The sequence below is a fragment of the Hesperophylax consimilis genome, chromosome 24 (assembly GCF_061612785.1).
Source record: "Hesperophylax consimilis isolate HC1 chromosome 24, BYU_Hcon_1.0, whole genome shotgun sequence".
Classification (NCBI taxonomy): Eukaryota; Metazoa; Arthropoda; class Insecta; order Trichoptera; family Limnephilidae; genus Hesperophylax; species Hesperophylax consimilis.
In genome coordinates, this window is record NC_142859.1 from 21,080,996 (window position 1) to 21,099,695 (window position 18,700).

The 18,700-nt window shown below is 33.3% G+C and overlaps 2 protein-coding genes across 2 annotated transcripts in view; one reads left to right on the forward strand and one right to left on the reverse strand.

Annotated features, from left to right (window-relative positions):
• The window catches only part of homer (protein), a 122,679-nt gene that overhangs the window by 23,384 nt on the left and 80,595 nt on the right, over window positions 1–18,700 (forward strand). The gene's annotated exons all lie outside the window — the stretch shown is intronic.
• Window positions 4,178–18,652, reverse strand: LOC149412077 (uncharacterized). Its single transcript, XM_089646466.1, has 4 exons — window positions 18,578–18,652; window positions 9,036–9,242; window positions 6,030–6,126; window positions 4,178–5,520 (listed from the first exon to the last, which is right to left on the reverse strand). The coding sequence occupies exons 1-4, from the start codon at window positions 18,590–18,592 to the stop codon at window positions 5,312–5,314; spliced, it is 528 nt and encodes a 175-aa protein (XP_089502592.1). The 5' UTR covers window positions 18,593–18,652; the 3' UTR covers window positions 4,178–5,311.

Below are 18,700 nucleotides of genomic sequence, written 5' to 3' on the forward strand. Positions count from 1 at the left end.
AATAAATATATAATAACTGAGATGATGTGAGAATATGAATGAGGCAAGGAGTGTGTGCCAAGACCTAGTTGTTTGGCGGTCCGTCCTCTCTGCCTACCCCTGCGGGGAAACGGCGTGATGTTTAGTTAATTTAAAAAAAACGATTTTACTATATTATAATGTTATGTTCAGTTTATAAACGCTTTTGAGGCGATGAAAAATGCTGCTGACAATTGAGTATTTTTTTATGGTACTTTATTGATTGGTAATTTTCTTTTATTGTCCAGTTTTTACTTGTGTGGTATTGCATTCTACAGCGACATTATCTTGTGTGGGATATCCCCATTTAGCTACCGTGTTTCTCTTTTTACTCTGCCAACTGTTAGAAATTAATAGAAAGCAAAATAATAATATATTCCAAAACCTGTTAATGTGTGGTCAGTACCTACTTTCCTGTTTACTAGCCACTGGACTTAAAAAATATTCATCAAAATGTCGGTGTGTGATTTATAATGTCGTTTTTACGTTGACTTTCATCTGAGATTACATTCGACAGAGATATTATTGAAGCTACAATAAAAAATGTGTACATATATTCTTGGTATATACCTTATATCGTAGGTAATATGCATTAAAATCGCTTGACAAAATGAGTCTAGAAACGTTCGAATTCAATCAAAAAACTGGTTTTTATTTATTTTGTAAATATTTTCATAAGAAAGCAAAAAAGTTAATCAAGTGAAACTGTCACAGATAATCTTGGCTATAATACTGTATTTTTTAAAGTTTTTTCATTTATGCATTTATACATTTCTATTGAAAAAATATTTTTTTATAGTAGTTTGCATTTATATTTTTTATTGAGTAATTTATATTTTTATTTGTATTTTACTCAAGCGGAGCGATAGGAAAACCTTCAATTTAAGGAAAGCATATTTTTTTGGTATTCATAATAATTCGTTATAAAGATTAATAAATAAAATAGTGATTTGCATTAAGCTTCGCCATGAAATCATTTTTGGTATCCCCAATTGGGATGCACCTGACCAGAGATGTGCAAAATGGGTACCCAAAACCATTTGAAATGCAAAATGGAAATGGGTCAAAACTTTTCCATTTGAAAATGCAAAATGCAAAATGTTTTTTAGAAAAGCATTTCAAATGCAAAATGCAAAATACCTATTTTCAAAATGCATTAAAAATGCAAAATGGTTTCTCAGGTCAAACAATTATAGAATTTTGAAACAATTTTGTCATTTAATAATGGACATCAATGTAGAACAAACATATTACATGATGGTAAATCCAAAAACACCACGACTACAGATTATGAAACCACAAAAAATTTGCCTGGGACAATCTAACATTTAATATTACAGCGTCATGGCCCCATGTTCAGTATTTGAATCAGTATTTTTTGTAATGTTATCACTCAATTGCCAGGGCTCCTACCAGGGAGCAACTTGACAAATGGAAATTATCTCTCATAGCGAGGTTGAGGAAAGACTGATATTTGGGGCTTATGAAAAAAAGATGAGTGGAGATAGTAGGAAGAATGTTGCAAAAAAGCATTTAAAATGGAAAATGCATTGAGAAAAGCATTTAAAATGCAAAATGCAAAATGGTTTTTAAAAAAGCATTTAAAATGCATAGTGGAAAATACCCATTTTGCATTTTGCATTTCCATTTGAAATGGATTTATTTGAAATAAAGCACATCTCTGCACCTGACTATTCACCCTGGTCACTAAATAGTGGATTTTTTTCTTGTCTATGTCCATGCCGCAAATATGTGTAAAAATAACGTAATCATTGATGTATTATATTCAGATGAGACATGAAACATAATAATATAGGTCTCACTTTTTTACCTCCAAGTGACCTCCAACGCTCTAATTAAAACTACCGAATCCGGTCTAGTAGTGAAACACGTTTCGACGACATATTAGTACATAATAGCTCTAATTGTATAGCTTTATGTTGTGAATTCATCAAACAATCAATCGCCGACTCAATACAACAATGAAAAATGGAAGAGTTAATATTGTATTAAAATTTTATAACCTTTTTAATGATAAAATTCAAACAACGTTATGCTAAATTACTACATTATTTTTTTTTGGATTTTAGAACAGTTGTAATGTTTTTTCCCTCGAATATTCAAATATGTACATGTATTTTTTACACGGTGTCTGGAAACTCTTGGTACAAGCCAGAAACTGGAGAATCTACACAACATAGAGAATCCAAGAAAACTTTTTTATTTTCTGAGCATGTCCGTTTTTTTTAATCATTTTATTCGACGTTTTTCGGAAACAAAACATTAAAAAAACTGGCAGCTGGGACTTCGATGCATTTTAAAACACATTAAACGGCTGACGTTAACCCCCTAGCGACTGTTTTTTTTAAATTTTATCTAAAAAATTCTATCTTTAAAAAAGCTCGAATCAAAAAAAGTTTTACTAAAAAATCGACTACAAATGGGATGTAGATTCACCAGTTTCTCGTTTGTGCTACGAGTTTCCGGACACTGTATATTCAGATAAGGCCGCTCTTATGATACGTATCGTAAATAAATATATTTAAAGGAATTTCATAAATTTCAAATTCCACCATATTTTGTTTTTTTTATCTGCTCTCAACGTTCCCGAAGGTGGTCGTAAATTAGTGAAATCTTGGATTATGCAACAAAGCTAAAGCAATTCCAAGCATAGTTTCGATTCCGAAATTTCTCTATCACCATTTAGTCATGGTGAGAAATATGACCGAAAGGGTGTTAGGTATATATATTGAAATCTATAAATTAACAACATACGAATTCAAATGTGCATTTTTATTAAACCAATGTTTTCGACCGCAATTTGAAAAAACTTAATAAATTTTTTACTAACTATTTTTATATGATTCGAAATAATTGAGGTGACAATAACGTTTTAAAACATTTGTCTGTTTTTATATATTTTTGTTATCAGTAATTTTAAGTATAAGAAATGTAAAAAGCCATTTATTTTTATTTTTTAAGTTTGCATTAAAAATTTAAATATAATAAAATTCGAAAGCGTATTTCATCACCTTTCAAAAACAGTTTTTAGTTTTCGGATACGTTAAGTAATATTCCATTTATTTTGATTTTATTGAAAGTGGAAAACTTCGATCTTCTGTCAGAATTTACATGAGGCTTGATGATTTAAAATGCAAAACGATATATTTTCTCATACTCTTATCGTGTACACATTTATTTTAACGACCAATAAAATATGAAAGATACAGCAGTTTTCTAATTGTGGTTATTTTTAATTAAGAAAACGTCTTACGCATAATAAAAAAGTGATTTAAACTGGTTTTTTGTTTACTTTCGATAAACCGTTCGAGTTATGTACGCATAACGATTATATACGTAACTCTTCGTTAGATCGGCAATATTATCGTCTAGAAATATATTGTGCTTGGTTCAGTGTGGTAAAACTAGTAGTTATTTTACGGCAACCAAAAGTATTGTATTCGAATTCATAAAGTTTTAACATTTTTTTTTTAAATCATAAATAGTTGAGACCTGTGCAGAATCGTGTTGAACGGATTTAAATATTGTACATGCCTACTGGATAAAAATTTTCAAAATGTCAACGTATTTGAATTTTAACTATGTTATGTTTTCTTGGCAAAGACCTCACATTATATAGAAGGCACGCAAGAAGTACGTCAGCTGTAGTGCTTTCGATTTCGTAATTTAGTACTAAACTATCACGCGTCGCATAAGGTTGTGTACTACCTCTATGTAAATTGCCTTAAAAGTGCCAAAAAGCCCACGTATGTGATGAGAAAGTGGTTTAATTACTCGGTAACCAGTAAAACACAAGGGATAACATTTCATTGAATTTTTTTTCGATTATACTTTATAATAGTCTAATAAAATAACTCTTTTTATTTATATGCTTGCGGTAAAACAACATACATATCAGCAGTAGCGAGTTTCAACAAGAATCGCCACCATTTACAAACTATCGTTGCTCTATTATGGCACTTCACTGACATGATCACTTGACACCTCAAAAGCCGTAAGGCGCACGGGTAAATTAGTATTGTAAATCTAGTCGGCCTTGATGTAGTAGTATTCGACGCAACCTTTGAATACGAAAACGCCGCCAGGTCCTTTAGTTTATTTCGTTCATACACATTTTTTTTAATGTCTGTCTTTGTCGTGCATGAAGAACGTTTGAATTAGAAATTTACTGGAAACATAAGAGTATTTTTTACTTGCCACATTTAATCTAAATTTTCTAAGACCTGAGTCTAGATGTATTGTAATGTCTTTCTTTATTGGTGATTTTGGGGAAATGAAAAAATAGGGTTTCACATTTTAAAATATATTTATTAAAAAAACATATTCAGATTCAGAGATCGTATAATACTTATAACTAAACAGCTTTCTAAAAGAAATATATAACTTGCTCGAGAAACAATTTTCTTTGGAAATAATTCGCATGTAATGGATGATTTTTAATGATGTGATTTTCCAAATGTATACAAAACATAACAAACATGATAAAAAAATAACACATTTATAAAAATATATCAAGATTTCTCTTTTATGAAAATGATTTCTATGAAATGAATCTCCTTCTTCTGATATAAATAATTATCAAAATAAATCGATGCGCTATGAAAAATGCCGGCGGTAATATAAACAAATAATAACAACATTAAATAATAATTGTACGTTAGTACACTCCTACACTCGCGTCAAAATATAATTATACATAACTGATAATAACAAAGCAAGACAAGCAGACTAAGTTGTAATACTTTATAGGTGTAAGACATATTGCACATGACCGTCTTTTGGAATTAATCATTCAAAAAACCAACACACGGTGGTGATCTGACTTCAGCAAAAGTAAAATGATCTGAACCAATTGAAAGCGGTTCGATTCTGACGGATAAACTAATAATATTGCCAAAATTATGGAATTTTTCCAAAATTGTTCAAAATTTTTATGACGCCAGAGTCGACTAAAATGACAAAGCTTCATCAAACAACACAATGACGTCTTCAATGGGTGTGGTTATTCATTACTAATGGATTAAAAAAAATCAAAATCAAAATTTTCATTGTGACAGCTTCGCAGTTAAAACTGTCTTTTTGTTCTCTATGATGTCAGATCTTTTCCTCGACAATTTTAAAGGCAACTCAAAAACACCATACGCGGTGTTCAATAGCGGCGTCGGCGTTTCTTGATTAAGGCAAATGGCTTTGGAAAATTAGGTACGATCGCGCGTTCTCATAGGCTCAAGACCACGCCACTTAAATTAGCTAAATAAGTTGGATGAGCTGTTTATTGGTAGCCGTAGTGTCCTCCCTCTGATCCTTGGGAAGCCTGGGCATAGTCGTTGCTCTGGTATTCGTGAGCGTATTCCTGTCCGTGGGAAGGCTGTTCCTTGGGTGTTCCGATCTTGTGCACGACGGCGTTGAATCCGTTCTTGTGGTCAGCCTCGTATTCTACTACCCTCTTGGTTCCGTCGGACTCGACCAGGGAGTAAGATCCTGGAATAAAGACAGTCAAAATATGCCTCAAGTTTGAAAAAGTGAAAGTTGTCAAGTTCCCCATGAAAAGGAGAGGGATCTTCGAGGGTGGTATTAATGGTTTTTTTATGGGGCTTACGATTCGTATTTATGGGAAGCTTAAATTCTTGGTGCAACTACCTTGGAAACCAGGTTTATCAAAGGTGCTTCTGGAAGTTTCACGGGTGTTACAATCTATTATGATGTTAAAGGCTCGGTGTAACGATCCAAAAAACGCTGTTTTCTTACCTTTTATTTTACCCGCAAGATTTTCATGGGATAAGGCATTTATGGAAAAGTTAAATGCTTGGTACAAAGTGGCAGAAAAAGGCGAACCGTCCACATCATCAACATAATTCTGAATAACGCCAATATAATTAATTATATCTCATTAATGAACTTTTGAATGGATTCCTCGGTGAATATATAATGGAGGTCATTGCTGAAGGCCGACGGGAACTCTACATAATTTGTGTAGAGTTTGCGCTTACCCTTGACTTTGTCACCGTCCCTGGTCTCCCAGTGTTCCTTGTTGTCCCCGGTGTGGGGGTCCTTCACGGAGTAGTCGAAGGAGTATTTAGGATGGGCCTGAAACAAAAAAAAACACACACATTTTTTATAAATGTTCCACCATTATCCATTAATCCACTGACAATCGACATCCATACAAAAATGATTGGTTCCTGTCTCATAATTTCACTAAGAATATATTATTTATATTACCAAATATCAGTGGCCTGGAAATCGCCCCGAATTGGAAATATTTATGTCGTAATTTGATGGCTTCTGTCAAACTTTCGTTTGATAGTATACGCACTAGAATTCAGAACGAAACTCTATGCAAACATTCAGGAAATCGTGTTCGTAAATTAAACAATGTAACTGGAATCCTGATTTCTTCCTTATTCAGAGATGGCCTGCTTTTCTTTTATTTCCGCTCTTTTATTATGCCTCGACGGCTTTCCACTAGCAATCCGAAGGTCGCGGGTTCAAAACCCAGCGTGCGCACCTAAATTTAATTGAATTAATTTGTGTTGTTTCACTTTTAATTCATTACGATAATATGTGTAGTATATTTGCTCACCTTGAGGAAGAATTACAAAATTGAAAATTTGCTCGAAATGGCTTTAGCCATGTTTGGTGACCAGATCTAAATAATCAGGGTCTTCCTTACTCTTATAGTTGTTACTTACTATTATAGTTGACCCAAACAACACACACACTGAGGATTGTGTGTAATTTGTATTGATTTTATTTTATTTATTAAACATAAAATAGGTATATATCCGACATTGATGGCCCTGTGAAATGACATTCAGAAACAGGGTATTCATTCTAAAAGTTTCCAGTGGATTTTATTAATTCTTTTAAAAATGTCCTTTTTTCATTTTCACTGGCATTATCTTTTCTGTAATCGAATAACAAGTTTGAAAAGTGATGTATGCACGCAATGCATCTGTGTCAGTACCATGTTATACTAACTCTGGTTGCGACACACTTACCTTTAATATTAAAATTTGCAATGAGACTGATTTTTAATACTATACCAAAAAATCTTCCTGATTTTGCTCTATAACGTCTATCTCCGTTCAAGTTAACACTCAGAAACTCATTTAAACGTCGGTTTTCGTCACAGATCCAATAAATAACCATTATATCTACTATCACTGCAAATGTGTGAGAGAAAATATATTTCGAATTCATCAAATTCACTTTTGGATCCCTATTTTAAACCCCGTATTCGTTCTAGATCCAATAAATAACCATTAAATTTACCATCACTACAAATGTGTGAGAGAAAATAAATATCGAATTCATTAAATTCACTTTTGGATCCCTATTTTAAATCCCGTATTCGTCCTAGATACAATAAATAACCATTAAATCTACTATCACTGCAAATGTGTGAAAGAAAATACATTTCGAATTCATAAAATTCACTTTTCGATCCCTATTTTAAACCCCGTATTCGCCCTAGATACAATAAATAACCATTAATCTACTAGCAACTGCGTGAGATAACGTAATATCTTTTAAGAATAGTCCAAACAAACAATTTGGTTCTGTAACATCTATTCAGTTCACAATCGAAACTCCATTTAAAACCAGATTTTCGTCCCTGATCCAATAAATAACCATTAAATCTACTCTCACTGCAACTGCCTGAGAGAGAATCCACTAAACTAGTTCAGAAATCGCTAGCCGGTAAGTGCAGTTTTTACAACGGTAACTGCATCGGTGAATAGAAAACGAACGTACCACGTTACATGACTGTATGCGGAGAGGTGCCTCTCGCTTCTTCAACGCTGCGTGAAGTTTCACGTGATCACGGCGATGTCCAGAGAAATTGATTATAATTTTACGCTAGCATTATTTGTCTGTCATAACAACAACAAATTATTGATTATCTCGCGTGCTTGCAAAATTATGTTTTATGCACTTTGCTTAATTATTAAATTTAATTAGTACAGACTTGCGTAAGTCAATCAATATGCATAAATTAATGCTTCGGTTAAGGTGATTGTACTTTAAATTTACTTATGTACATTGTTACTAGTTTGATTATAATGATTAGATAAAGGTCAGTATAACGTGTTCTATTACACGTAAATGAACTGTAAATCAAATCCTCAATAAAACGACAATGTAAAGCTCATTTAATTGGTTTTGAAAAATCACGGGAAAAGTGGAATGAAGGAACAGCCTACCTTGAATTCCCAAGAATCCCGACAATAGAGCTCTCGACGAAACTCGCACTGTTCACGGGGTGAAATTTCCTCCGAAACGAGATAATCTTTAATATGATTTTGATATTTGCAAACCGAGCACAAAGCATGTGAATAATACGACGAGGTCACTACGATTGCACCTTCTTGGTACACGACACGAATTCGAATGTTGTACTTGCGATAATTTACAATTCAACAAATCATCTTCTTCTTTTCAAGTGTGGGTAAGGCTGTTTTTAAGGAAATAAATGGATAGTAAGTCTGATAGTAGGTATATGATGGGAAAACTGGTAGATATTATCCCCTTGAGCCCTTGTGAGCCCTTGCATGCAGCGGAGTTTACCCATTTGACATACGGTGACCGGATAAATCAGCACAATGATAATTTATCACATCTTTAAAAAGTTATATAAAGTCATGGAAAGTGATGACAAAAACTTTATTAACTGGGTTAAGTAGGTTAGGTTAATTTTTATTTGCATCGTTTCTAATGACTTTATATCACTTTTTAGAAGTGTGTTGAAGTATCACTGTGTTGAGTTATCATGGAACCTTGACATACACACGGATCTGTACATATTATATTTATGTATTTAACACACAAATCTGAATTTATTTTTGTCATGAAATGTATAGAAATATCAAGTTCTTCTCATTTGTGTTTGTCTTGCTGCGACTTCTCCAGACCCTCGTGACCTTCCTGGCTGGCCCCCTGACCTCTCATCCCTCGTGACCTCCGTAGCTCTTTAGATAGAAATATAAGCTTACATGGTAGTCAACGTGCTCGTCCTCCTGGTGTTCCTCATGTAACCTCTCCTGACCCTCGTGACCTCCATAGCTGGCCTCCTCACCTCCGTAGCTGGCCTCCTCGCCGCCGTAGCTGGCCTCCTGACCTCCGTAGCCTCCCTCGTGACCTCCGTAGCTCTCGTAGCCAGCGCGAGCCGCTACAACGAACAAGGCTACTAAGAGAGCGCTCTGGAATAAGAAAAAAATCAATTAAAATTTAGCAAGATTTTTATACGTTCGTCTGTAGATAACATAGAAATAATGTATTTAACTGTAGTGATTATTGTCTCCAGGTAGAAACCAATCTCCGATAAGAGAAGGCACTAGAAGAATAATTTGAAATAATGTAATATTATTTATAGTTTGTATGTTTATGGATTGCAATACTACGCAGCGCGTACAATTACTTAAATAACAACCACTTCATGAAAGAATCAAAATTATTAAAATTATTAAAACTCTCAGATATGAAGACCCGTTTCCGTTTAAAATTGTTAATGAAATTGTAGACAGCCCCGATTTAATCACCTACGATTTTGAAACTAGAAGTAATCGATTGAAAATTCATTTTAATTGCAACAACAATATCAGGACTGAGTAATTTAGATATTCAATTGTACCTTGATTACATGCAGTTGGCAATAATTTAGATGTCTCCAACTGCACGGAATATAGTAACATACCTCAATAATCTTAACAACTTAACTAAGTTAATGACGGCCTTCGTTGTAGAGGGGTAAGGCTCTCGACTAGCAAGCCAAAGTTCAAATCCCGGCGTGCGCAAGATTTTGTTTGAGTAATTTGTGTTATTTAACTTTAAAAAAAGTTGTATAATTGCGGCACGTTCCAGAGTGGAAGATACTTTCAGTATCGCCCTGATGTTAGAGACCACCATTCAGAGTTGAAACGTCGCTTGAAATGGCTTAAGCCATGTTTTGTGATCAGATCTGAATAGGCAATCTCCTCTTCCTTCCTCCTTACTCATCTCTTGCCTCTCCCCACTACCTTCAACCTCACAACATACCCCGACTGGGGATGCCATAGTCTCACTGGCTCCGAACGATTGGGAGCAGTTGGGATTCTTCTGCAGTATTCACATAAAAAAGCTAAGCATAAGACTATTCTTCTGCGTTGAATTTTTATATAACTAATAGCAAACTTTAATTTATTGATTACTGTTGCACTAAACTATTATGTATATCATATGTTTGTAAAAGCCCGTACCATCGTAGAATATACAGGGTTTTCCAATAAGAAGTGTTATTTTGAATAGCCCGCTATTTCGGTAGATGTTACTTTTGAAGCTGTCATTTTTTTTCATTTGACAAGTAAAAACTACGCCATTAATAAAAATGGAACGATACACACTTCAACAACGCATTGAAATGATTAAAATTCACTTGAGTGAATCAAATGCAAATCATCTTGAGTGATGAGGCCCATTTCCACCTCGGTGGCTTCGTCAACAAGCAAAATTGTCGCATCTGGGGCTCGGAAAACCCAAGAGTTATTGTTGAAAAGCCTCTCTATCCTCAAAGTGTGACTGTTTGGTGCGGTTTATGGTCCGGCAGAGTCATTGCACCTTACTTTTTCGAAAATGAGGCTGGAGCAACAGTTACGGTGATTGGATTGCGCTATCAAGAGATGATTAATGATTTTTTATGGCCGGAATTGGATGGTATTGATCTGGACAACGTTTTCTTTCAACAAGACGGCGCACAGTGGGCTGAAAATCGCCTTTCATAGACATAGAGACTTGAATTTTCAATGGTATTTTTTTTGGCTAGAAATAGATTCTGCTGATCATTACTATGCTATAAAATGTCGTACGAAGCAATTGCGTGTACAAATGAAGGAGTTATAATTTTTTTTAAGAAAAATTTGTATGGCGCTGACATTAAAAATGAGGATATCTCTGGAATCATAAGGTTGGCCGTTCTATCCTTACACACAGATAATACTACTATTTATTTGTATTTTTTTGACATACTTCATATTGTGGCGCAAGGTGCGAACCAGAAAATGAACGTTGAAATTTTATGAATTCTTCAAATTCTCCGAAACAACTCGTCCTAAGTATATTTGGGTTTATCACCGAAATGGTATGTATTGATGTTCAGCAATTTAGTCGTTATTATAATTCTAAAATAAATTGAACTTAGTGAAAACCTGTTTTAAATAAATTACTGCAAATTCGACAAAGGTCCGTCCAATACGCTGGGCCGCTTGCTGAATATTTTTGTAGACGCCTTCTTCACTTATGTCATTAAGATTCTCACTTTATTTGCTAGTGCAAATTCGACCGTAGGTCGGTCCAATACACTGGGTCCGCGCGTCGCATATTTTTGTACACGTCTTCTTCACTAACGTCGTTGAGATTCCGACTTTATTTTCTTATTACGTCTTAAAAAAAACTATTTTATATCTATAACTACCAGGCATAACATTTTTTTATCTTAGAATTTCAACTTTTGATAGGTATGAATAGAATCTTAAATTTCGCAAGCTACTTGTGAAGTTCTCGAACAATATGTAACAATATTTACAATTACACTCGTATAATAATAGTACAGAATGTAAGTCTTGGTTGTCTACAGCGGTCCATGAATAATACTAGTTATTTATGGTCCAAAGCAGGAAGCCATTGGATGCTGTTTTCTACTGTAGGTCCGTTGCACTAATGTAGATTCGATGTTATCTGCTCTGAAATCTCAGGAAGGTATTAGCACGTCAAGCAAATTAGTCACTTATCACGTCAGACTTGACTTTTCCACGGGTATTACTGTAAAAGAAATGACTTGGCGGAAGTCGAATTATTCACGGTGAAACAAACTCTTAGTACCTATAAACGGGAAACTGGTGAATCTGCAACACATAGAGAACCCAACTAAACTTATTTTTTTAGATCTTAGGATTTCCGTTTTTTACTGTCTTCGACGCAATTTAAAATATATTAAACAGATGATATCAATCAACCTCATAGCAAGCGATTTTTTTAAATAAGACTTTAATAAATTCTAGCTTCGGACTCGATTTACTAATAAAAGCTTAAATCAAACAAAAATGTTATAGATGGCTACCACAGAATTGACTCCAAATGGGATGCAAGTAGATTCACCAGGTTCCCGCTTGGAGATACTATGATTTTCCGGACACCGTATAGTATAGGCGTATAAACATGAAGTATCGCCCTGGTTATAGCCATTCAATTTGGGAGGCGGGTATGGGTACCGCCGCCCCCGGAACCATTAATTGGATAACAAACACCTCTGCCATAGGTCACCCCGAGTGGTTCGCTACGTTTGGTGACTTCCGCTCCTTAATTTTCTCTAAAAAAACCCATACAGCATCTACATAGACGACATATGCTCCGAGGGATTTTTATCCTCAGGGTTTTCCAATGAAAAAAAAATTAATAGCCGTGCTTGGTGACCAAATCTGAATTCCTTGATTGGGGATGCCAGTGTCTCACTAACTGGGCAGTTGGTACTCGTGTGCAGTATTCACATTACACATTGCCTAGTTAAAATAATATTTCGCATTGTTTAAATACACTAATACATTATCTTTTCGCCTATACTTATCCATTGTTGTGTCCAGCATTCTACCATAAGCGAGTTAGGTCCATTGGCCAATGCGAGATTTATCTGTCTAAAATTGGTGCGTTATTACAGAATCGTGTATTGCAAGATGCAATAGCAATTATTCTTCAATGCAACGCTTCCGCCTTCGTAAAATCACTTTGCATTTCCACTGTTCGTGTCCGACTCGAACTGTTCTCTTTCGAAAGCTAAATTCTCGTTATTTTGAATTGAAACGATTGCCGGTTACTGCAAACTAGTTGTTACTTCGTTACTGTAACTATTGTCTGTGATGTGTTCTTATATTGCATAATGGGAAGGTTCTCAAAGTGGGTGGCAAGGCGACCCACATTTTGGAACAATATTTTTTCGCGATCCACCTATTTAAAATTTGAGAGTAGCCAATTTTTTAAAAATCTTTCAAGTAAACATTTGGGTTCGAAAAGGAGTTAAAAGTCAACATTCGTTGTTATTGCCATATTTTCAAACACTGAATGTTCGTATTTTTCTTTGCTTCAAGTTATTTAACTTAATTATTTACCCCCAAAAACTACGCACAACATTCATTTTTCAGAAGTACTTGCACAAAATACAATAATATATTTTCTCTCCCACTGCTGTATGTAAGATAGGTATCTAAGATATCTCAGTAATTTTCATTAATCTGTTTTTTTAACATTTTTCTGTTTTTTTCTGCATGTAACATGAATTTTATGTGGAAACTTAACTGGTTAATGCAACGTGTAAAATGTAATTGTTTATATAATATTGTAAAACTGTTTCCCCAATACACTATAATAAAAATAAATATTTAACTTCTATTTTATCTTATCTATTTAATTCTCCTATCGATCTTTCTCATTGGATGCATCTCAAAGAAGAATAATTAAGCTCCATAGGCGGAAGTTGTTCCCAATTCAAGGTGGATTTAATTGTTTTATACGTTTGCTCTCTCGTTTTTTAAAGCTTTTGTGCTAATCGATAACTTTTTCGAATTTATTCTTGAAACGAATTCGTCCTGTCGTCATATTCGTGAACTAATTAATTGCTAACTAAATGGTATATCCTGAAGGAATTTAGGAATGTGTTTTGCATTTTGGGATATTCTTTGTAAAAAAACATGGTTTTTTAATTATGTCGAGCATGGTTTTTTTTTAATAATTTTTTTTGTAACAAAAATTACAGTACAGATTTAGAATCTCTATCTTAAGTGATCTTGCACCCGAACAATGAATTAAGCAAATTGGTCCGTGTAATATTTCAATTTCTGTTTCTTTTTGTGGTCCAATTAATTTTGTTGAATTTAACAATATATCTGATGAAATTGCGCGCAACAAAAGATTATTTGGTTATAGCATATTAGAAGGAAATATATTCACATTTTTTAAAAAACACTGAGCCAATTAAAATTTCGTGAGAAAAAAATTATAAATTATTGCACACGTTTTGAACGTTTTTACATAACAATAAAATAATTATAAGAGGTTCTTTTGAATTGTTGTAATTATTTTAATTATTCGATATTAAAGAATGTATTAATTACGATTATTATAATTATGTTGTAACTATGTAAATACCCGTTTCGTCGATTTCTTGGGGGATTTACTGGGCCCTGTATTTTTTTTTAATGCGAATACGCACAAGGGTCCCAACTGCTACCAACCTTCACCAGTAGGACTATGGTATCCCCAATTGTGGTATGTTGTGAGGCTAATGGTAGTGTGGAGAAGGAGATGAGGATAAAATGATGAGGGAGTATCTCGCTATTCAGATCTTGTCACCAAACACGGCTAAAGTCATTTAGGCAAAGTTTCGATTCTGAATGGCGGTCTTTCATCAGGGCGATACTGAAAGTATCTACCATTCTAATAACTGGGATATCCGAGTTTTTGTTAATTTCGGTAATAATAATAATAAAAATTTCTTAATTCCGGATTTTAGGGAGATTAGTGCAATCCATCTCACACATCCCACAAAGGTATCTGTGAGAGTGTTGTTTTTGGAAAAATTTTATCAGTGAATGACCCCGACTTCTTGTACTTTCCACTTGGCAAAACTACTAGGTTTCCCTTTCTTCGTGCCACACATAACATTATTCCAATAATAATAATGCTATATCGTTCACTTTCATCTGTTTTCTGGCACGCCATCCTAACCGATTGACAGGGACTGCAAAAACCGTTAACCAACCAGTTTATCGGTAGACTTGAAATGATTTATTTTTTACCGATTATTCGGTGAATAATAGATTTGTGATTACTGATTACAATGAAGTATAACTATCTTTGTTTTCGGGTACTTTGTATTTCGATATAAAATAATGATACCTCGACGGATATGTCGCACATATCAAGCGTCAGTAATGTCTGTGTGAATTGTCGTCTATAGAGAAACTAGCTGATGTGTACCGGCGTTGCTGTGGGTTATCCCTAGGAGATAGACATATACCATCGCGGACTTTTCTGTAGGCCTTTTTAAGATAAATAATTCCGTAGCACATTATTTTGATATATTTCAGAAGGTTTAGCCACCATTAGCGATGTAAGTTTCCGAAAATATTTTTTTTACTATTTGTTTACAAAACATCGATTTCCGTACTTTCTATAAATATAATATACATGTATTATATATACAAACATTCCGCAAGAAATTCTCTCAATGATAGTGAAAACACTATCAAAATTTGTTGCGTAGTTTAGAAGGACCAAGCGCACAAACAGACAGACGCGGATAGCGACTTTAGTTTAAACCATTTAGAGATTATTTCTTATAAATTTCTCAATCTTCTTGTATGTCTTTCTAACTGACCGGTAAATTCGTTTTTAACCGTTTATTCGGTAAATTTCAGTTAGTCACATAATGTGTTCGCGTTCGCATCTGAAAGTCTATCACCATACGAAATATTAATAGTAAAAATGTAAAATTTTCACCTTACACAAAAATTTATATAGTTGTTGACAGCACTAATTTGATATCTATCGTTATCACTAGATATTTATTATGCACTATCAAATTTGTGAACTGTGCACTATGAATTCCAAAATATGCACTAACAATTCCCAAATTTATGATTAAAATTAACGATAAAAACGGGAAATGGCATTGCTGAACAAATTTTCTGAAAGGCACAGTTCCATAAATAACTCTTTTCCCAAGAAATATATAATCTAATCCGATATCTAGTATTCACTTATAATATATTTATATAAAGTTGCAAAATTAAGAAAGACGGTTTTTTCAATGGATTAATTTTTAGGACTGAAACATTTGTTTTGCTTATTATTTAGTTGCGTTTGTTTGCATAGTTTAATGTGGTTTCGTGGCAATACAATTATTCTATAAAAACTACACTCAAACAATATTTACACAAATTTAATAAAATTGTTACATTACAACATTTATGTGTATAAATGAGTACTTACTAATTAAATCGTAACAAAATTGCACCCTGCTAGAAAATTAATAATCACAACTAACATTACAAATGCGAAAGTTTGTTTGTCTGTCTTTCTTTCACATCGCAACGGAGCGACTGATCGGCGTGATTTTTTGCATAGGGATTGCTGGAGGACTGGAAAGCGACGTTAGCTACTTTTAATCCCGGAAAAGTATTTCATTTCATTTGATAAATTCTTTGTACAGTAATTTATCACGCGAGTGAAGCTGTTTGTAAAAGCTATATTCAATAATTTAAGCTTTTTTTATTTACGGTATTTGAAAGCGTTGCAATCACTAACCTGACTTATATTATTATAAATACTATAAGTCGTATAATTATTATACTCTAAGCAGAATTCTTGCCTGAACAGACTATGTAATAATTACAATAGCGTATTATCCAAGGTTGATATTTTCAGTTGCGAACTTACCAAATATAAGAGGTCCATAAAAGAATATTTCTCTGATGGTTTGTGAATAATGTTTATGTCTCTATTGTTTATATCTCCATTATGATTTGATTTATATCCACAACCTCTCTCCATGGTTATAAATGTATTATTTTGTAAATTATTCGTTTTATACATCTTTTGTTTTGTTTAAATTTTTTAATTCATATTCCTTTCTCACAAATTTAATTTACTTATTCCATATTATGCTGTCCCAGTAGAGGTAAAGTCACAAGGAGGAAATCCATAATTGGTTTTATTTTACTATATAATGTACAAACTGATTAAATGTAAACTGTCGATTTCCCGAAAATGAATAAATAAATAAATAAATTATTTTACACAGAGAGTATAAATGGTTATGTATTACTGGTACAGTTTCACTTTTCTGGGCCAAACTGTTACATATTGACCGACGTAATTCTCAATAGGTAAATCACACCTTTCTTTCTTACGTAAAAACCTTTTCACTTAACAATCTAATTGGACGCCCTTCATTATAAATAATAATTGGCTGTTGATATGATTTGTCTACATACCCACCTATAGCTACTTTAATTTATATATCCAAAAAATGCTTTTGATATATTGAAGTGAATAGAAATTTACCGATTCCTTCGTCTTGATAATTATTTATGCATCTTTTTTTTATAAAATAAAGTCGCTATCTGCGTCTGTCTGTTTGTGCGCTTAATTTAGATTATATTTTAATAGGGTTTTTACTTTCATTTAGAGAATTTCTTCCGGAATGTTTACATATATAATACATGCATATTATATTTATAGAAAGAAGAGAAAAGTCGATTTTTTATAATCAAGACCTCATGAGATATATCAAAATAATGTACTACGGAATTGTATTTAAGTCATCGATGATATATGTCTATCTACTATCGACTAATCTTTTCGGTTTTCAAATCAAAATGAATTTATTGAAATTACTAGCGCAGACCCGTGAAAAATACTGGATATTGTAAGCGATTTATGAAGCTGAAAGTATTTATTGAATATTTGCCTCAGGATCATTTCCTTTCAAAAACAAATATTGTCAATTTTTTTATAGTAATTTTTTTTTTTTTACAAAATTCACATTAATATTCGAAATTCACTTTTTGATTTAACACCGTTGAAATCTGTCAAAAATTTAAACAAAAGAAATACACATTTCAAATAAATAATTACTATTCAATCTAATGATTGTAGGTAGGTAGCTACCTACATTATCTTATTCGTAAACAAGCAGTTAAAATTTTGAAAATGACACTTAAATTCAAAGCAAATTTGAGTTCATTGGATTTGAATAATTTCGCACAGAAAAGACTAAAGTTTCACGCATAAACAACAGAAATGCGTATTTTTTGACGATGATGATTTTTATTTTTAGAAATGCTATGTTTTAGGTGTAACGCATTTTTTGTAGGGAAAACTGGGATTTCATTTTATTTTGAAAATCTATTTAAATTGGCACATTGGTACACCAAAAATATATCGCCAAAAATATGTATCCTGAAATGTTCGTGCTTTGGATTTGTTGGTTTGCTCTTTGGATAAATTTATTTCGTCTTTTCTATTTTAAATTTAGAAAATTTGATAAATGTTTGTTTTGGGAAACCAGATTAGTACTTTCCAGATAAATGTACATTTTTCTGTTATAATTTGAGATTTTTAAGGCCAAAAGTACTATCACGATTTATTTTTGGGGTATTACGCCGTACTGTTGTCCTTCCTCCTTCAGTGCTTTTCCAACATCCGCCCTAAACATGGTGGACACTAACGCTGTCCTAAACTTCTGCTAAAGAGCCGCAAAAATAAATCACGATAGTTTTAGGTATATTTAAATTATCGTAAACTAATTAATAATTCTACGAAAGCTCTCGTGATAATACAACCAGCGTTAACGTTAAATTATAGTAGATAAATAAGTTTTAACTTAACGAACACTAAAAAATTATGTTACTAAAAGTATATTTCCGAAAAAAAAAATGTTTTCACGTCGTCGAAAACAATATCACGATTTATATTTTTTGCTGCGTTTTGTATGGGATAGCGCACTCACTCGAATAGGCTGCATTTTGCTGATGCTTTCACTGAACTTAGAACAAGAGAACTTCAGGCTGTGGACTCACTGGGCTGACTGATAGTGATCTGGTGTTTACCCTGGCTTTTATACCAGCCAGCA

What these genes read in the sequence shown, in the direction of transcription:
- LOC149412077 (XM_089646466.1), bottom strand. An exon ending in ACGAGCACGTTGACTACCAT is followed by an intron (nt 6,127 to 9,035) that starts GTAAGCTTATAT and finishes TTTTTGTTTCAG; the next exon opens with GCCCATCCTAAATACTCCTT. An exon ending in GGACGGTGACAAAGTCAAGG is followed by an intron (nt 5,521 to 6,029) that starts GTAAGCGCAAAC and finishes TCTTTATTCCAG; the next exon opens with GATCTTACTCCCTGGTCGAG.